This window comes from Aedes aegypti, chromosome 1 (assembly GCF_002204515.2).
Source record: "Aedes aegypti strain LVP_AGWG chromosome 1, AaegL5.0 Primary Assembly, whole genome shotgun sequence".
Classification (NCBI taxonomy): Eukaryota; Metazoa; Arthropoda; class Insecta; order Diptera; family Culicidae; genus Aedes; species Aedes aegypti.
In genome coordinates this window covers 243,857,265-243,872,816 of record NC_035107.1, presented here as the reverse complement: position 1 = coordinate 243,872,816, position 15,552 = coordinate 243,857,265, and the positions used below count along the sequence as shown (strand labels likewise).

Here is a 15,552-nt window from a genome sequence, read left to right as displayed (position 1 = left end):
TCGACAAAATAAACAAATTGGTACCCATTTTCATGATGAAATTTGTTTTTGGGACATATTTGAAGCATCCTCACAAACTTCCTAACTGACACCATGTTCAAATTTTAGAACTAGAAGTTTATGTCAGTCAATACCACACCGAATATGATTCTGCAATTTTAAATGATTAGCATAGAAATAATGATATATTTACAGGTACAGTTCCAGGAAGCAATTTAAAGCAATTCCTGAGATAGCCCGTATAAGAATTCACTAAAGATTTTATATGAAAATGGCTGGAGCTGAAAAAATAGACGTGCAACTCCTTGGGAAATTCTTGTAGGTGTTCCAGGAAGAATTTTCAGGGGAAATTTTTGGTTATCTATTTCGAATCAGAATTCACTGCATAGATGGAAAATAGTGAGTTTAGAGACCATTTTGGCTAAAAAATAAGAGACATTTTAGATACTTGCATAAAAGAGGCCTTGTTGAATTGCAGCAAAATAAGAGATTCTTATACTTGAAATACTTCTTTATTTATTCATACTGCTATACCCTAGTAGAAAATCCCTAAATCGTCGTGGACATTATACATACATAGAGGAAAAAGAGAAAAACACATTCAAGAACTCCTAAATGCCGTTAGAAACCCATCCGAGGACCTTATCGATCAGTTCGACCGATATCATCGTTCACGTTTGCATCTGGAATGTAAAATAAATTTCATTAAAATAGTAGTCATCTCTATTATCAGAACAATCAACGACTTACTCTTGCCATCGCATGCCACAATCTTGACTTTATCCACTTTGGCAAACTCGTGCACCTCCCGGAACTCGACATCGTTCAACATTAGGGTCCACACATTGTCACAGAACCGGTATGTGTTCAGTTTGGCGGCTTTGAAGGTAACTCTCGATTTAACTCGGTTCGATAACGCCGAATTGATGGACTTGTCGAACTGTACCAGCACACGGACTGCCAATGCCGGAGTAATTTGGCCATACTGTAAGAAGAAAAAATACATGTTTCCATATGGAACGGCATCACAATTATACACGATTTACTCACCTGAATAAGTTCGTCCAATGTTTCCTGCAGCGTATTTCCGAGCGTGGTGTTTCTATACAACTGATAAGACATGTTTCACTACTGAATAATGGTTGAAATCAAGCAATTTGATAACTTTTCCACGATCTTATCGGTACGGGATTTGATTTTATCAAGCGAATAAAACCAAAACAAAGCGCAGTTTTTCTGCTGGTTTTGACGTTTGCACTGCTGATGTGAATTTCATTATGAAGATATCAGAGTGCGTTCACAACTATATATACTCACAATTCCACACCTATTTGGGTACACTCTAATTCAATTCTACCCAGAGGTAAAGAATTATAATATTTTTATTCGAGTGGCCGTGGAAAATCAGTCTTTTCTCGATAACTTTTTAAATATAGAGGTCTACAAGCAAACTTCCACGAATACCAACGCACGATCAATCTTACACGGGTCGATTTCCCCAGAATGAAAACGTATCGAAGTTTGTTTGATGTCATTTGCGCTGTCGGTAAACGTCTGTCCAACAAGTGAATGCTTGGCAGCATTTCTGTTTATGTTTGCTTGCTCACAGCAAAGAAAAGCGATGTTGTGACAGTTCTCACAGCAAACAAAGAAAATTTTGCAAATATTGCACTACTACGCAGGCAATTGGATTGGTCTATAGTCCAAAATTTTCTTTGTTTGCTGTGAGAACTGTCACAACATTGCTTTTGTTTGCTGTGAGAATCCAAATATAAACAGAATTGCTGCAAAGCAACCACTTCCTTGTTGGCCTGCCGTTGACCGAAAGCTCAATGACATCAAACAAACATCGATACGTTTTCATTCTGAGGAAATCGACTTGTGTAAGATTGATTGTGCGTTGGTGTTCGTGGCAGTTTGCTTGGGGACCTCTATGTGGTAATTTCTCACAAAAACTATGTTCCGAGCACTTTTGCCGAAAAAACTACTATTGGGTTTATTCACAACGCTAAAAACGGCCATCCACCCCCTCATAACGGTTTTGTGTGAATATTCTATTAATTTTGTATGGACCGTAACATCATGAGGACACACTAGGCTGACCATACGTACCGTATTTAACGGGACAGTACCGTTTTTAAGACCTTGACGGTCTGTCCCGTCGTTTTTATGAAAATTCTCAATTTGTCCCGTATTTCAAAAAAATATGAGCTCAAAAAAGATGATCGAATAACTATGTATAACCTCAACATGTAGGGCCTCAGAACCATTCAAATATTATCGGCAACCGAATTTCAAACGTAAAATACACAGTGTTTTTCTATTAAATCACACCAATTAAAACATTCCTATGAATCAGTCAGCTTCCCGCTGACGCGATTTCCAAGACTGAACAAACAATGTCGCCAGAGATCTTATCAATTATCTGCTGTTTTTATGGGAAAACTGCCGAAGAGAATGAAGCTGCCGACAATATACCGTTTTGATTCATATTACGGACAGCTTCAAATTCCGGACACTCTCGTTTGTATGGGAAACATTTCACACGAAATGTTTCAATTTTCGCCGTCCAAAAGTTCTCATTTTCGAGGCTCGTTTTATTAGGTTTTTTCCATGAATATCATTGCAAATTTATAATGCCCAACTACCTTAGACGTCTCTTAAGTGGTTGAACGATTTCAATTGATGATTTGACTGTTCCATTAATGATTATTATGAGCTGTCCGTAATTCGAATCAAAGCGTCCGGAATAAGAATCATGAAAAGGCCACACGTTTTGATTTATTTAAAATTATTCAAGTTGCGGACGCGTATTCTTTACTCACCATCCGAAAGTTAAGGGCTTCCGACGCTCGATAACGCTAAAAAATCATACAGAATGATTTATTTTGTATGGTCCAAGCTGGATTATACTTCACTGAGGCCTTAAGTGTCCGTAATATGAATCAAAACGGTACACATTGACAAGAGATGCTCGAAGGGCTGTATAAACGCTTTTTAAAAGCTTTTATCAAGTCTGTCGTTGTTGAATCGACAAACACGTAATTTGTCTGCTGATGTCCGAGAAAATTACAAAAGAAGCGCGGCATTGACAATATGTAAATTCCCCAATAATGCTTTGTTTTCTAGAAGTTAAATATTATTTACTCTAATTCAATACTTTTATCGAAGAAAATTCTCAGTTTAAAATATGCTTAAAAGCCGGATTTGTCCCAATTGATCACACACTAAAATAAACCAATCAGCCGTTTTGAAAACATAGCGCTATCTATAACACCGAAGTCTTGTGTGTTTGACAGAACATCAACGCTATCACAATGTCAAATCCCATATATGATGGCGTCGTTATTTTGATGCGGTGAATTTCGAAAGAGCTGCCTTCAATTATCTATTGGGATGTATCTTAGCTTAGCTTAGCTTAGCTTAGCTTAGACTGACTACACATATCAATGGTTGCTATTCCGTGATTGACCGAAGTCAGTGAAAATGCACAAAGAATCAACTAGAAGTTCGGCTGGGATTGGCCATAATCTTCTTCAGTGTGCATAATTCAGTGCCTCTATTTATACAGGGTCAATAACGGCGCCGGCCACGTCCTTACAGTCAGGTGGGATTGGGGGAAGGAATGTTAGTGTGTAACCTTTGCTTTTTGGAGACCGTGTTTGCCTCTGCATCTCCACAAAGGTTACTGGGAGGGATGTTTGTTAATGGGGAGGATCGTTGGGTCATAGGATTCACTTTGATAAGCGATTAGACCATGATAAACAATGATTTGTGAGATATATACATGCTTATACGTAAATATAATATTTTCATTTGATATGAACAATTTCTATGTAGAGGAAAATTATGCCGACACTTGAGGTGACGAACCATTCAAAGTTTGTTGAACAAATACCTAAATGTAACATTCCTACAGCTGTCAGGACGAAAGCATGTGTTATTATATTTTACTCATTTGAAAAGAAACAAAAAACTCGATTGGTTGGGACATCATAGAACACTCTTATTCTTATGCCGACACTTACAGTGGCGAACCATCCAAAGTTTGTTGAATAAAGTGAACCTTTCGCAAGTCTACACTTGTAGTGTCGAACCATTCAAAGTTTTTTTTAATTACAAAAATAAAGGTCTCTGGAAAAAAAAATGTTAAACATAAATAAATCATGAATCAGAGTTTGTGTCGACACTTACAGTGACGAACCATCCATAGTTTGTTGAAAAATCATATTTACATCCCACCATTGTAACGATTGAATGTGCAGTCATACATATATATAGATTAGAAATAGTAGCATGAAACGAGCTCACCAATTGATCCGTTATCCTTGACTGAGCAGCCACAATCCACTTTCGGCTTCACTCGTTTGCTCGGCTATAAAAAAGCACTCAGGAAAAAAAATAAGCGCGCGACCCAAAAAGAATAAAAAAAAAACTGTTCGGGCTTTCTTGACGCACTGCCCAGGAGCAAGCGTCAAGGTCGAAGGATCAAACAGAACTAACCGATCGCGGCACTTTTTCAGTTACTCCAACCGAACTCACCGATCACGCCACTTTTTCACTTACTAGACCAACGCGCGACATGTTTGATCCTGCCCTCGTCGCTCGCCCCGGCAAAAGCAAGTGTCAAGGTCGAAAGATCAAACAGAACTCTCAATTATCTATTGGGATGTATCGTTTAAAAATACAACGACGTTTTAAACGAAAAATTCAAGGAATGCTGTTTAAAAGCGTTCAGCAAATATATTTCTAATTAATTTAGAAACTTTGGATTTATTTTTCAAACAGATTAATAGTTTTAAATTTATTATATGAATTAGAATGAAAAACTTCTTAGAATACGTTAGAGAGGTTAACGTATTCTAAGAAGTTTTTCCTTCAGCAGAATGAAAAGATAACTTTTTTTAAATATTTTTCCATCATTTGTTTGCAAAATTCTTCTTAAGTTCATAAAAAACACTTTATTTTTTTGAATACTTACCTGAATTACCTGACAATGACATAATTGACTTAAGACAATCTGGCTATCAAAGAAATGTTAAATGGTAAAAGTTGATCCCCCAATCTTTAAACCAGATGATAAATGATTAATATCGACAAAGATTTAAAAACTAGATTAGTTTATTTAGACCTCGTTGAAAATGTGTGCAAAAATATCGAGAAACAAAAAAGTTATCGTGATTTATATATTTTTGTGATAAAAAATGGAGCTGCAGTTAGAGGGATTAAGACAACTACACTTGATGATTTTATGAGATCTCACAGGAATACATAGAATAGTCAAATGCATAAAGATTGAGTTTAAAATGACAATTGAAATTAGTTGAATTTAAACTTGAAAATACATTTTTTTACAATACAAAGTTATATTGGACTTTTACAAGCATGTCCCGTTTTTGGACTTCATTTGTCCCGTTTTTCTTGTATTATGCTATGGTCAGCCTAGGACACACACCCACTCCCTTCGGCGTTATGCAATTTATGAATAAGCCCATTCTATAAGCCATTTTATGAGACGTTTCAAATCATATGTTTTTTGTTTGTTTACCAGCTTTGAAACTTGCTGGCGGGCCCTTTTATTTACGTTTCTTCTAGCGCCACATTTGGGAGGAGCTCATTCAATAATGGCGTACAACGAGCTTTTCAATCTTCCCCAGTAAAATTAAAATCAGCTGGCAGGGAAGAATTTATTTTATTTACTAGTAACATCAGACATGTAACCGAGTAGAAAAACAGCCAGAAAGAGATGAAAATGTAATCACCAACAAAAACGTCACCAGCGCCATTCACATATCATGCTAGTTTTTAAAACAATAATAATGAGCGGCCCGCCAGAAAACGTCAACCAACTGTCTCGTAAAATGGCTTATCTCTTATGGATGCAAAGTTGCCAGAGATTTTCTACGAAAAAAATTTTGTTTTCAAATGCCGTTATCATTGAAAGGCGCACACAGATTTTAAATCTTTTTACGTCATTAGATAGATTATCTGTTTTCTGTTAATGGTGAGAAAACTGTTTTTCTGTTTGAAGAGAATAATTAAATTTTCAACCTTTGGGGACCTTCCTTAGCCGAGTGGTTAGAGCGCGCGGTTACAAAGCAAAGCCATGCTGAAGGTGTCTGGGTTCGATTCCCGGTTGGTCCAGTATCTTTTCATAATGGAAATTTCCTTGACTTCCTTGGGCATAGAGTATAATCGTACCTGCCACACGATATACGAATGCGAAAATGGCAACTTTGGCAGAGAAAGCTCTCAATTAATAACTGTGGAAGTGCTCACAAGAATACTAAGCTAAGAAGCAGGCTCTGTCTTTGTCAAACACTTTTTCACACACGCTGAAAACGGCTTACTCAAACATGTTACCGCCCACGACAATGTTGCTTCTTCAGAAGTAGCATATTTCCTGAATACACGAGTGTCGGTTGCCATGTTCATGCTTTGTATAGAGTATGCTCTACTCATTACATTGGTTATCCACATATTCAGTCAATAGGGTCCTAAAGCCCTGTCTCAATTTTAGTACCAAACGCTTAAGTTTAGGGCAGAAACACATGTTTACTCAATTTTCAAATGATTTTCATTGGTTTAAGTACAAAAAAAAAACATTTTTTTATGATTTTTGAGATTTTGTCACACCCTTAGGTTTAAACTCAAATTTTGGGTATATTTTGTTTTCCGTGTCCCTTCCGAAATGTCAGATAGGAACAACCCCAGTGTTAAAACTATATGCCCTGTGGCATTTTTGTCGAAAAAACGAATGTCAAACAAGATCACAAGTGTCAAGGTTCATATTTGAAACCATTTCTAAAATTGAAGTTTAAAAATGTTCTAGCCGTTATTTGAGCTGGAAAACTTGCTAAGGTAGTTGCAATAACATGCTCTTTTGTATTATTAAATAAAAACAAGAATTCATTAAACATTTTAGGACCCAATATTTCATTCGTTACTCAAATCTGTGTAAATTCAAAAGATGAAACCTATGACCCACTTTAAGCGTGTGATTCAACATGGGCAGTGCTGCGTAAAAAAATTGGCAAAGTTGCTAGCTGATTTATTTTGAATAAGATCAGATTTCGTCTATTTATATTTTAGACTCTTTAGTCCAAAGCATCAAAGTATTCTAGTTGTGTTGCCTTTAGATAGATTATTCTCAAACTAACTGCGAATAACTATATCTTTCAAATACTTTGGACATATTTATTTATGATTATGTGCATTGATATTATATGATAAGATGTTTTTAATATAAATTATTTTTTTTTTTTAACTTTCTAGAAATAATGGCAAATATACATATCACTGTAACTTCTGATTTTCTGGAAGAAATGATTTCAAAATTACCGAGAAGATGCTTGGATATCTCATGTTTTGAATGCTTAATGCGTAGCTGATGTTTACTTGGCTGGTATAGAAATTGATAATTGGTAATATTTTGAAGCATGTGAATATCCCTCAAAATAGCTCAAAACCTTCAAATCTCGATAACTTTTGATTCCCCCATTAGAATATTTTTAAATTCACGGAGCAGATGCTTGAATACCATATTGCAATTTTTTTACCTACTTAGACTTTGTTGACATGAATTTCGTTGCTCCCATATTTCGATCTCGATTTCGCTCTCATACCACCCACCTTTTTTCCCAACGCTTCTTGATCCGATTTGACAGTTCTCTGTGCAGCTCGAAATATGTTTTGTTTATTTTTCACATCGTGGGTCAGATCCAAAATCCGAATCAGCATCGATAATGGATCATTGAAGGTAGTGTTTGCAAGTGCTCACCGCATCAAAACAAAGGCGCCACTGTATATGGGATTTAACATTGTGACAGCTTTGCTGTTCTGTCAAACACACAAGGCTACGGTGGCGCTATCTATGCATTCCATACCCAACAAACATTTTTGCTGAATAAGAGTTGAACAAATCACTTTTAAGCTAATTTCAGTTGAATAAACTATTGTTCAGCGACTAATGTTACTTGGGTAGCGGCCGTTTTGGTTATTTTAATGATCCATTTCAACAAATTGAGCCGTTCTGGATTTAATACAACAGAAAACGTCAGTAGTTCATTAAGTTTGTGGTGCAATTTTAATAAAACATATGTTTTGGTAACGTTCTAGGAGCAACTACGCTGAAATAGTGTGCGGAAGAAATGGACAGCTCCACAGAGGCAAGTGTAGCAGAAATAGAAATATAAGTAGTAGAATGCTAGTGGCGCTGTTGTCATAAAACTGAATTGATTTATTATTACCTTGAATAAGAACTTTTCGATGTTTGTTCAATGCCATATTGAAGAAGATGATTTATTATGATTTTTCAAATTTGTTTGACACTTTGAGGCCCGGTACTCACGCTGTCAGCTCGAGAGGCAAACTAGATGTTGATAACACGAACAGTAGCGACATTAGCATTCTTAGGTTAATGCTTCTACTGTAGCAGACGATTGCGATGGGGAGATTCTTTTTGAAAACATTGAAGTGCTGGAGGATATGGAGGCGGAACTCTCGGCGGATCTAAGTAACTTTCATGATGAGGAGCTAGAGGAAAAGCCGATTGAAGAGCCCACAGTAAACGAAAGTTCATACGGATGTCGCCTGTTAGCATTTGTTCGCGAGAAACAGAACAGAAAGTATACCCAGTTGGATAAATTGACCGCTAACGTGCTACAGCATTGGAAAGGTAAAGAAATCCACATTTTGCTTCATGTGTACTCCTTATCTGTGAGCTCGAGGAAAATATTTTCAACGGTCAAAGAGCATTTGATTGATCCATCAAATCGTGATAAATCTGGCGCGGCTACAACTCAGGTAGTGGTTGAGCTTTCTCGAGAGCTACGAGTTTCTCATGGTGATCGGTGGGATGCTCATGAATTCATGTGGTCAATGTGGGCCTCAGCAATATTATCATCAACTGCTCATATGCGCGATGGTATGAAAAACTCTGCTCCTCCAGAACATTTTCAACATCTTTTTAAAGCAAAAGAGGGTGCGAGGATTCAACACATTAAGCGAGGATTGATCATTGCTAATAATGTGAATGCTACATTTCGTGAGGAAATTGCAGCTACCAAAGAGGCATTTCTAGCTGTACAGGTTATTGAAGAAGAACTGCGATTGAAAATGTCACATTTGAAGATGCGGATCGAAGCATTGGAACAGCGTGAAAGATTGGGATAATCGTTTTTGAACGCAATGGACACATCAGTGGCAGTATCCAACAGTGAATTCACTGAGGCCACAAAGGTAACCGATATGGCAGATGTAGGGTAACGTATAAAATTTGGACATGCATATAATTTGGACAGGCTGCTTGTTCTATGCTCATTTACAATGAGATGATGAGGAATTTATGTACGGAAAATCAGGTATTGCATTATTAATACACTATGCTACTTATTAATGTTGGCCAATTTCATAACAATTACAAATTAGCTTCAAAAATACCTAAATTGTAAATTGTATCAAAACAACACCTGTGAAACCTACGAATGCAAGAGAATGTACGTTTCAAGAACATACTTTAAACGCAATAATAGCGCTCAGAATAGGCATTCATAGAAAGTTTAAAGGCGGCAATATGATGAAATATGTCTAAAATTGAAGCTAAGTTCATCTAAAATCTTAACATTAGTATATAAGGCATAAATCAGGTGGTGTCCAAAATAGATTACGGTTTTTGTTCAGTTGATATAATTTGGCCATCTGATGAAACGCACTGGAATGTCGCATGCATGCATACTTGCAGGCGTATTTCGTGGATCTGATGATATTTGCTTGCATTAAATGAAATTATTGATTATCATCAATATACACATCCAATAAGCGAAAAAATGCATAAGTCACATGTAAACTCTTCAAACATTATGATATGATCGTCCTTTTAAGAAACCATTGAATAGATAGTGAGATAACGCCCCTGTCCAAATTATATTCACATGAGGGTGTCCAAAATGTATATTTGATGTCCGAAATTAAAAAAGGCAATTAAAAAACGCTATTTTGGCACCTATTGCTACAGTTTGTAAGCTTTTTCTCTCCAGAAACTCAAAAGACAATGATACATTAAGCATATAAGTATCATAACGTAATAAAATATTAGTATCAAAGGCAGTTAATCCATCGCCGTTTCCAGACATATCCTTAGCCTGTCCAAAATACATAATTTACCCTAGACCACGACTGAAATGTATTACAGATGTAAATTAAGTGCGCTGTATGTTTAAAATGATATAACAGTGATTTTCTGTTAAATAAAACATGGAAGCATTTATTCGTACGTTACAGGATTTATTTCAAATAAGGAAAGGGCAAATATTTATCACATTTCACAACCTTAAGCCTCACACTTTTCATCATTAATATCAAAATCAGTACTATCGAAGTTTTCAATATTTTCAGCAACAGAAGGGTCAAACTTTCCACTTCTTAGATAACCACATTTCTTAAATAGATAGTCCCTGAAACTGCTCATAACTTCAGCGATAACTACTTTAATATCTTGTTTTCCTCCTCCCTGATACACAGCTTGTTTACGCCGTTTACACGACCCATGCACTATTTCAATCGGGTTGAAAAACGGGCAATACACTGATAAAAATATTGGATAAATACCAAGACATCTGAGGTAGTTAATTATTTGGTCACAGCTATGAATCTTCACTCCGTCCATGATCCAGATTGAGTGAATTCCAGGAAAGCGATAAACCGTCAAGATACCATTCACCGTGCATTTAAGAAAAAATTGCATTTCAAAAAAATATATAATTTTTCCAAATAATTTAAAGCGTACTAGAATACCACTACGTAGCGTGCAATTATAGAATAATTCAAGGAAAAATCTGAAACTAGTAATGCATAACAAAAAAATTACTCAAAAATTATGTTTGAAAATGTCATGTTAAGGTCGCCTCGTACCGTTCTATGTCACCATTTACCGTGCACACTAGTGCACCATTCACCGTGCGTATAGTTTTCGTCATAATTTAAGTAATTGTAATTGTAATTGTTTTTTGGAAAGTTGAACAAAACTTGTGACTGAAAATTTTAATCTTAATCGGTAATAATGGTTACTGCCGTTTTGACCCATTCAAGTATTGTTGAAAAAGTGACGAAACAAGTGTTGCTAAAAATTGTAAAAGCTTGTTATTCAGTTGTATGTCGCATATGGAACAACAGAGTCTGGATTAAGAGAAACAGCTCAACTTTTATTATTATAGAGAGGCTCTTAGACAACCAAACTAAATTATAAACCAACGTTGCTTCAACTTTGGTTCTACTTGTTATTAAAATGCCATGAAAGTGAGGAACAAAAGCGCTATAGCGTATATGATATGTATACATATATGATCATCACTGTATACAACTTATACTTTTGTTCAACTCCCACAGCTGCTGTAAAGCTTTAGTTAAGCAGGCAAGTTTATTAAAAGCCTACAATTGTTTCTTGGGATCTGGATTCCGGTGCCACGCGGCACATTATAATAAGTTTAGAACTGCTTGAAGATGTGAAGAATGCGCAAGGAATGGTTGTAGCTGCTAACAAGGGATCCTTGTAGATTGAAGCTTGTGGAACTATCTACCTGTACCCCACGTGCCACAAAGGAGAAAGGCAAATTCCTGTACACGATGTCCAGTATATTCCAAGATTGTCGACGAATCTGCTATCAGTAGTTCAAATTGCGAAGATAGACTACAGTGTTCTCTTTGATCCGAGGTAAGGTGATGAAGGTAAGGTGATGAATGCAGAAAGAAGCTTGGTGGCAACATGTATTACTGAAAACCGATATATTCAAGCTAGATCAATGGGTTACATGCGTGTCCTGATTCGCATCAATGGGTTACATGCATGCTCACTAGACTGATGCAAATTTTGAAGTTTCTGCTCCCCTATGTTTAAACGTTGTCAATTATGATATAAATCATTCTCCCAAAATTTGAAGTGATTTGGAAGAAATTTGGTTGTGCACACGCCATTTGAAATTTATATGGAAATTACTATGGAAAAAGCAAACCTTTTGTGTTCGGTCCTCTAACTGCTCATTATAATAATTTATAAAAAAGTGAACATACCCAACAAACATTTTAGTCGAACAACAGTTGAACAACTCACTCTGAAGCAAATTTCAGCTGAATTACCTGTAGTTTGTTGGGAAGGTACAATGTTCACCTCTTCCGTTATACATCTTGTGCCCTCTTGCGCAACCCTATTCAGAGCACCTTCTGTGCGCACGCACCTTGATTCGGTGTGTGCTTTGAGAGAGAGAGAAACAAACTCAAGTCAGTTAGTACCAGACAAGCTATCGCGTGTAACGTGTTCTTTCCATCGTTAATAAACGTCTCGTAGTTAAAGTAAATTCTCGCGTGTGAATTGTTTCCTCAACGATCCGAAATCCTTGCCGGTATTCCGCTGCGTCGTAGGGTACTCCGCCGACAGGTTAATGGGCCCAGCGAGCGACCCAAAAGGAAGCATTCGGAAAGTTGAAAGATCCGGCCGGGGAAGAGCCGGGTAGCGCCATTGTGTTTTTCGCCACTGCATCGGCAGGGCAAGCGTCGTCTTGCATACGACGAGAAGATTGCGCTAGTGTTAGTGACAACAGGAATAGCGAGAAGTGAGAAAAAGTTTGCCAGTGAGAAGACGGGAAGTGTTGTTGTTTACCCCCTGAAAAAGTGCGCCGGTGAAAATGGGTGATACCAAATTTGCTATTGCCAAACTAAACGGCAGCAACTGGCAATCGTGGAAGTTGCGAGTCGAGATGCTTCTCGCACGCGGCGATCTGTGGTACGTGATTGAAGAAGACATCGTCGACGAAGAAGAGCGTACCGACGAGTGGAAAAAGGACGATAGAAAGGCAAAAGCCACAATAATTCTGCTGCTCGAAGACAGCCAGTTGTCGTTGGTGAGAAATTGTGTTTACGCGCGCGACACGTTCGATGCTCTTAAAAACTACCACCAAAAGACGACCCGCTCGGTTCGCGTTTCTCTGTTGAAGAAGTTGTGCGCGACGAATTTGGTGGAAAACGGGAACGTCGAAAATCATTTGCGCGAATTCGACGATCTGTTTGATCGACTTGATGCTGCGGGTACAAGCTTGAACAAAGATACCAAGATTTGTATGCTGCTTCGCAGCCTGCCGCCTTCGTACGACGGGCTGGTTACGGCCCTTGATAGTCGATCCGACGACGACATCTCGCTCGATGTCGTTAAGTCTAAGCTGGTTGATGAATACAACCGCCAGCTCGAGCGAAAAGGTAGTGGTACAGTGAAAAGTGAAAAGGCAATGCGTTCTTCGGAAGGCAAGCCAGGCAGTGATATCCGCACTTGCTATTTTTGCAAGAAACCCGGCCATGTGAAGCGGAACTGCCGGAAGTTCCAAGCCGCGCAGAAGAAAGAAGGTGATTCCGGCAATGCCGGTAGTGATAGTGGATCCGCCAGAGCAAAAGCCGCCCAGAGTGACTCGCGTAGTGTTGCGTTCGTCGTTGGCGAACAGAAATCGTGTAGCTGGGTGATAGATAGTGGCGCAAGCGCGCATATGACCAACGATCGGTCATTTTTTGAGTCGTTGGAAGAATTTGCAGGTGGATACATTACGATGGCCGACGGAAAGAAGACCCAAATTCTGGGCGAAGGAAGTGGAATCGTCTACGGTGTCAACGGATCCGGTGAAACGATGAAAATAGCCGTGAACGGCGTGAAGTTTGTCCCGGGACTGTCTACAAACTTAATTTCGGTCGGCAAATTGTCGCAGAAAAACTTTCGCGTAGTGTTCGACGGCAACGGTTGTGAAATCGTTGATGTTAACAGTGTTGTCGTTGCAACGGGATTCCGGCAGGGCGGTTTATACTACTTGCGGGTAGCAGAAGCGTCGTTAGCTGCATCGGATGGCCACCGGGTGGACTGTCAGCACCAATGGCACCGGCGGCTAGGTCACCGCAGCTGGGCAGCGGCGGAAAGGATCCTCAAGGAGAACTTGGCTACCGGATTTAAGGTGAGTGACTGCGGGATGAAATTAGTGTGTGAATGTTGTATGGAGGGCAAATCGGCTAGACTGCCATTCACTCCAGTTGTCGAGCGAAAGTCGTCACGCATTCTGGACATCGTCCACACCGATCTTTGTGGACCGATGGAAAACGTCACACCCAGCGGGAATCGATATGTGATGACCATTATCGACGACTTCAGTCGATTTACGGTCACGTATCTCATGAAGCAGAAGTCGGAAGCCACTGGCATAATAAAAGAGTACGTCAGCTGGGTTGAGAATCTCTTCGGTCGCAGACCGGCCGTCATCCGCTCTGATGGAGGGGGAGAATTCATCAACAATGAGCTCCGCAACTACTACAAGCAGAAAGGAATCCGATCCCAATACACCGCCCCCTACTCGCCGCAACAAAATGGTGTTGCGGAGCGCAAAAATAGATCCCTGACGGAAATGGCAACGTGTATGCTGGTCGACGCTGGCATGGAAAAGCGTTTCTGGGGTGAGGCAATGCTGACTGCCACCTACATTCAGAATAGGTTGCCATCGAGATCCATTCAGAAAACGCCCTACGAGCTCTGGTGGAGAAGGAAACCAGATCTTAGCCATTTCCGGGTATTCGGTAGCCAAGCATATGTCCACGTACCGGAAACCAAACGGAAGAAGCTGGACAGCAAAGCCAGGAAGCTGACGTTCGTCGGCTATGCAATTGAGCAGAAAGCGTACCGGTTTGTGGATCCAGAAACGGATTTGATCACGGTGAGCCGCGACGCTCGGTTCATCGAGCTGGACAACGGATCAACGACGGTGGAAGTGTCAGTTCCTGAAATGAAGAAGAGTGAAACAGTGAAAGAAAATGAAGAAGAAATTGAACTGATTCCCTTCAAAGAAGAGAAGGAAAAAGTGCGTGAAGAACCGGTAGGTGACGAATCCGGTGATTATTACGAAGCGGAAGAACCTGGAGCGAGTTCAACTCCAAACGTCCGCCGCTCAGCCAGGCAGAACCTTGGCGCACTGCCACGACATCTGGAAGATTATGACTTGCAATACTCTGTGGGTTTCGCCGCATGTGCTGTTGAAGGGCCTATCGATTACAAAGAAGCCTTGAAACACCGTGTGTGGCGTGACGCTATGGTGGAGGAAATGGAGTCCCACCGGCGGAATCAAACATGGGAACTGGTCCCATTGCCGGAAGGGAAGAAGCCCATCGGTTCGAAATGGGTATATAAGGAGAAACGGAACGAAGAAAACCGAATCGTCAAGCACAAAGCCAGGCTCGTAGCCCAAGGTTTTGGCCAACGTTCCGGGGTCGACGTGGAGAATGTGTTCGCACCTGTGACGTGTCAAGCTACCTTCAGAACCTTTCTTTCGGTGGCGGCGAAGAACAATATGTTCGTCCGCCATCTGGACGTAAAGACGGCCTACCTCTATGGCTCATTGCAGGAGGAGGTATACATGCGGCAGCCACCAGGGTTCGTCGTTTCTGGAAAGGAACACATGGTGTGTCGTCTGCAACGAAGCATCTACGGGCTGCGACAGTCGGCTCGGTGCTGGAACCGACGACTAGATGAAGCATTGG

At 39.5% G+C, this 15,552-nt stretch overlaps 1 protein-coding gene across 1 annotated transcript; it reads right to left on the bottom strand.

Annotated features, from left to right (window-relative positions):
* Positions 1-493: 493 nt before the first annotated feature.
* On the bottom strand, positions 494-1,247 carry LOC5580100 (transcription initiation factor IIA subunit 2). The gene is made up of 3 exons (XM_001654801.2): positions 1,051-1,247; positions 751-985; positions 494-683 (listed from the first exon to the last, which is right to left on the bottom strand). Exons 1-3 carry the CDS (start codon positions 1,120-1,122, stop codon positions 643-645), a joined length of 348 nt encoding a protein of 115 aa, XP_001654851.1. The 5' UTR covers positions 1,123-1,247; the 3' UTR covers positions 494-642.
* Positions 1,248-15,552: the final 14,305 nt, after the last annotated feature.

Coding starts and splice junctions, on each gene's coding strand:
- LOC5580100 (XM_001654801.2), bottom strand. CDS start 1,122: ATGTCTTATCAGTTGTATAGAAACACCACGCTCGGAAATACGCTGCAG. Junction 986..1,050: donor CATTGGACGAACTTATTCAG/GTGAGTAAATCG, acceptor TTCTTCTTACAG/TATGGCCAAATTACTCCGGC. Junction 684..750: donor TGTGGCATGCGATGGCAAGA/GTAAGTCGTTGA, acceptor TTTACATTCCAG/ATGCAAACGTGAACGATGAT.